General features: G+C 55.6%; 1 protein-coding gene across 1 annotated transcript in view; it reads left to right on the forward strand.

The window, feature by feature from the left end:
* Nucleotides 1-1,200: 1,200 nt before the first annotated feature.
* The window catches only part of ELL (elongation factor RNA polymerase II), a gene marked incomplete at its 5' end in the record, with an annotated part of 17,738 nt that continues 13,698 nt past the window's right edge, over nt 1,201-5,240 (forward strand). The window contains 2 exons of the mRNA XM_008590765.1: nt 1,201-1,475; nt 4,058-4,182. Of these exons, the coding sequence (XP_008588987.1) occupies nt 1,201-1,475; nt 4,058-4,182 (400 nt within the window). The remainder of the gene's footprint in view (nt 1,476-4,057; nt 4,183-5,240) is intronic.

Consider the following 5,240-nt stretch of genomic DNA (forward strand, 5'->3'; position numbering starts at 1 on the left):
ACAAAAAAAAAAAAAAAAGAAAGGAAAAAAAAAAAAAGAAAGTTTGCCTTCTGGTGGAAGCTTTCTCCGTGTGTGTGACCTGACTGTCTCAGAGCATTCGGATGTCAGCCCATCACCCCTACCTCGGTCAGTTGGCTGGGTTCTTTGGGGATGCTGTTGGAGCCTGTTGAACAGACCCCAGTGGCATGAGCAGCTGGCACTGGGGGTTTTAAAAGCACAACTTTCTGTATTAATTGGACAACTCAGATTTTGAGGGATAAGATCAGAAGGAAGTCATCTGGAGTGCTCTTTGGCCGAAGGGTTTGAGATGCTGCTGAGCTTGACTGCCACCCACATTCCAGAGGGTGCCAGGGCACCCTTCAGGATAGACTGAGTGACTTCTGCCTGGAGGCTCTGTGGAGGAACAGCAGACTAGACCCTGCCTGTGTCTCTGTTGGTGTCAGCGACATAGGAGAAGACTGCTGTCCCTGGGCTCCAGGCACAGACACACCTGCCCTAGGAGCCCTTGGTGTGGCCATGGCTGGGGAGCTGCACACAACCCGGGGTCTCTAGAGCAGCTGCCTGAAGAGGCTGACACCTTTAGTCACTGCTTTAAAAAAAAAAAAAAAAACACACAGCTCAATGATTATTCAAAGAGACTTTTCTGACTTTCTCATTTTAAAGATATCAGCGGGCTCCAGGCACAGACACACCTGCCCTAGGAGCCCTTGGTGTGGCCATGGCTGGGGAGCTGCACACACCCCGGGGTCTCTAGAGCAGCTGCCTGAAGAGGCTGACACCTTTAGTCACTGCTTTAAAAAAAAAAAAAAAAGATGGACCCATGGGCCAGCGTAGGACTGTGAAGTGCAGACTTGGGGGCGCCTGTCTCTTGTGGTTCAGGTACCCCATTTTAACATCAGAGGGGTTCATAGACCCAGAGGCTGGCCAGTTAGCTCACTTGGTTAGAGTGTGGTACTGATAACACCAAGATCAAGGGTTTGGATCTCCCTAGCCGCCAAAACAAAAAACACACAAAAAGTAAAAGAAGGGTTCACAGACCCACCCCTTGCTGCCCTCCGTAGTGATCAGGTGTTTTGTCCCCAGGAGTTAGGTTTCCCGCAATGAGGTCAGATAAGGCTGTAAACATGCTTCTACCTCCTACACCTCCTGGCCCCGTCTCAGCCGCACCTCCACTCCCTTACGCCCATGCTCTCATTGCAGGTAAGAAGGTTCAGTTTCGGAAACCAGCCCCAGGGGCTACGGATGCCGTGCCCTCCCGGAAGCGGGCAACCCCTATCAACCTGGCAAGTGCCATCAGGAAAAGCGGCACTGGTGGTGTGAGTGGGGGCAGTGGGGTGTCTCAGAGGCCCTTCCGGGACCGAGTACTGCACCTCCTGGCGCTGAGACCCTACCGGAAGGCCGAGCTGCTCCTGCGGCTGCAGAAGGATGGCCTGGTGCAGGCAGACAAGGACACTCTGGACGGCCTCCTCCAGCAGGTGCGTGCCCACCTGGGGGTGGGGGAGCAGGGGGATCACCACCTCTGTCTGATTCTGGCCTCTGCAGATGATTGCTTCTGGGCGGAAAGGACCTAAACACTGAGGCTGGGATTCGGGCTGGCTGGGAAGAGCCTTCCTGGGGTCTCTCCTGGATTCACAGCGTGCCTCAGAGCTGTGGCCTTCTGGGTTAGAACAGGCTTAGGGAGGCCATGGACGTGTCTCTGGGTGTGGTGCTCGCTGTTCGGGGGCCCCAGGGGTCAGCTCAGCATGGTGGCCATGTCCCCCTCCTCCATGGTCTGCTGACACACAGGCAACAGGGCCCAGCACCATGTATCCAAGGCCTTGGTTGCATTCGGTTTGTAGAATCGGAGCCTGGGGAGCCTGCACATGCATGTTGGAGCTCGTGCTCCCCAGGCAGGCCGCAATGCAGATTGGCTCCCTGACACTCTCCAGCTGTGATTCCAGCAAGAGGCTTCACATTGCAGACCCTCGGGCTTCCGTCTGTGACTGGGGTGCAACCGCAGCACCTCTCTCGGGGATGTGTGCTGGCAGGTGGAGCCTGCTGTGTGAGACACCCTGGGGGTGTTAGGGCAGGAGTGTGGCTCTGGCCACCTTCTCGCTGTCCCCCACAGACATTCCCCAGGCCCTGCCCTGGCTCCCCGGGAACCCAAGGAAGGTGAACGACTGGAGCTGGCCTTGCAACATTAGTGGGCTGTGTGCACGCAACCTTGCTGTGCTCGAGAAGGTGTGGCTGAGCCTCCTGTGTCCACAGGGCAACAGGATATTAGAGTCACATTTTCCTGAGCCACCACATCCCACACAGAGCTGAATGCCCTGTGTTCAATCCCAGTATCAACCAGCCACAAAAAGAAAAGAAAAGGATGTTTAGTTTCATGACCCAAAAGTTTTCTTTGGTAAAGGGGCTTGCCAAAGCCTCCAAAAAGCTCCAGAACCTGAGAGATGTCCACAGGGGACTCTTTTCCTAAGACAGTCAAAGGTGTTGGCCTTGTTCTCAGGAACTCTGAGGGAAGGATAGAGAAGCCCTCTCCCAGGCTGGGTGTTCCCTGTGCCCCCTGTCCAGCACAGGGAAACTCAGGCAGGGCTGGCACATCACTGGCAGGAGTTGCTGAGGGGAACTCGATGGAGTTGTCAGACACAGGTGGGACCCATGTGGCTTGGATAGGTGGTACCAAGCCAGTCCTTTCCCAGGACCAAAGACAGGTCATGCCAGGCCTTGTGGGCAGAGTGTCCCTTCCTGTGCCCACCCCATTTTCTCCTTAATAGCTCCGTCATCTGCCCTCTGTTCTCCATGCCGCATGTTCTCCCCAGAAGTTGTAGAGGTGGCTGGGCCCCGTTGCTTGCAGAAGGGGATGGCCTCAGGGATGTGCTGCACCCGGGCCACCAGGGTCTCCGAGGAGCAGCAGGGATAGAGACACACTCATCAGCGGCACCCTTGCTGCTCCTCCTGTGGGCACACCCAAAGCAAAGGTACCAGACGTCTGTCTCCAGCGCTGGCTAATCCCCAGGGAAACATAGGCTCATCTTCGAGGGTAGGGTGTTGATGGGTGGGTGATATTTAGCAAAACCTATCAAGAGCAGTAGAAACTTTCCAAGCCCTTGACCTGCTAGTCCCACTTCTGGGAAGCCAGCTGAAGGAAGCATTGCCAGAGTGGAAAAACGTACACACAGCGATGACTGTTTGTGCTGCACAGGAGCTGGGAATGGCGTCGGCATCCAGCAATAGAGAAGTGTCTGATTAATTACGGTTCAGTCACTGGGTGCAATATTATTCAACTGCTAAAAAATGCTCCCTGTGGAAACTGCTCTGACATGGAGTCCTCATGGGATGTGGCCACAGTGGGAAACGGCAGCCGCCACGTTTGGCTGGAGACCAGGGCCCCCAGGAGGCTGTCCCAGATGGGCCCACTTAGGACAGTGGGCTGTTTCAGACAGATGTTCTGACTCAGTCATTGCCAACAGTCTTGGAGACCAGCTCAGCTCGTTTGGCTGGAGACCAGGGCCCCCAGGAGGCTGTCCCAGATGGGCCCACTTAGGACAGTGGCACTGAACTCCCTTAAGGCTGTTTCAGACAGATGTTCTGACTCAGTCATTGCCAACAGTCTTGGAGACCAGCTCAGCTTATGTCAGTGAGCGAGAGCAGGGCTGGCTGCTTGCAGGGCAGGTGGGCGCAGGCCTGGCCCGTGGAGGCGCCCCTCTCCTGGCAGCCTGTCTGTGGCCAGCTCTGCTGTGGGAGCTGCGATCTGAAGTGAAAGTGTGGGGCTGCTGATGGGGTTGTGGGAGTGTAGGTGGTGGCCCTCCCCTTTACAGAACCAGCCCGGCCCCCAGCACCTGTAAGACCTGTGAATCTGGATCTCTTGTCCCTTTTGCACCCTGAGAGTCGTGTGCAGGAGAGCTGGGGAGTGAGGTGTGGCATGGGGCAGGAGTGAGCCACCCCATCCCCTTTTCTGTCTCAGTCTGTCTCCCTCTGTGTCTCTGTACCCCACGCCACTCCACCTCCACATACCATCAAGTGTTTTTAGTAGCACCCGTCTCTGCAAGGTGACACTGGCTCTGTCTTGCAGGTGGCCAACGTGAGTGTCAAGGATGGCACGTGCACGCTGAGGGACTGCATGTACAAGGATGTGCAGAGGGACTGGCCTGGCTACTCGGAAGGGGACCAGCAGCTGTTGAAGCGTGTGCTTGTCCGGTAAAGCCACCCCGTACCCTAGTGTGTCCCTACTGCCTGAGCTCTTCCTGAGGGTGCTGGGGTGGTCTTGCATGGTCCCAAAGGCCGAGGGGTCCTTGGAAGCCTGTCTGGCTGTTCTCCCCACTGCCCAGGTGCCCCCCACCATGGCCTCCTGTATGGGGAAAGGCCAGCTCCCTCTGAGTGGGGCGGAGGGTGTGAGTCACCAGCCCCAGCCTCAGAGTCCCTGGACGAAAGGCCTCAGTCCACCCAGGCTGCTTGCTGTGGTCCCCAACTTCCCGCCAAGCTTCCTCCAAAAACCCAGGTGTCCCTACCAGCTTCCACTGAAGTCCACCTACTTGTTAACAAGAACCTCTGAAGAACATGCAGGGGAGAGAAGTGGAGCAAAGCGGGGCTTCCTGTGGACATGCTTAAGCAGAGCTAATTAAATGCACCCTCCCAAGCTGATTGGGACCCAGGTCAGGAGAGGTGGGGTGCTCTGGGGAGCTGTGGTCAGGGAGGTAGGCGGTTGATGAGCTCCTCGATAGCTGCCTGTTTTGGACGCTGGGCTGTGAAGCCAATTGTTCAGAGCAGGTTGATATACTAATTAGTCCTTAAGTGATTTCTCAGGGACTTGGAGCTATGTATGAGTTTGTTGTCTTTTTATTTTAAGTTCAGCTGCTTAAAGTAGTGACNTTGGAGCTATGTATGAGTTTGTTGTCTTTTTATTTTAAGTTCAGCTGCTTAAAGTAGTGACTGCATCTGGAGAGCAGAGCAGAGTTGGGGTCACTCCAGGGGTGGTGTTTGTGCACCTTCCCCCAGCCTGCTGGTCAGTGTCCCTCAGGTCACAGCTCTGGCTGGCTGGAGCCCTTGTCCAGTGGTCCTGGTGCTTGGGGGAGGCTGGTGGAGGACACAGTCTTGACAGGAGACCCCTCCTCTGTGTCCCTTCCTTGGGGGTTCTCTGTTATTCTAGCTAAACACATCTCAGTGACTCTTTCACCTTCTTCCTCCAGGTATATCCATCCGTCACACACTTTTGGCCAAAGGGCTGAGTGTTGAAATGGCCTTTTCCACATACCTGA

The sequence above is a fragment of the Galeopterus variegatus genome, unplaced genomic scaffold (genome assembly GCF_000696425.1).
Source record: "Galeopterus variegatus unplaced genomic scaffold, G_variegatus-3.0.2 Scaffold6353, whole genome shotgun sequence".
Taxonomy (NCBI): Eukaryota; Metazoa; Chordata; class Mammalia; order Dermoptera; family Cynocephalidae; genus Galeopterus; species Galeopterus variegatus.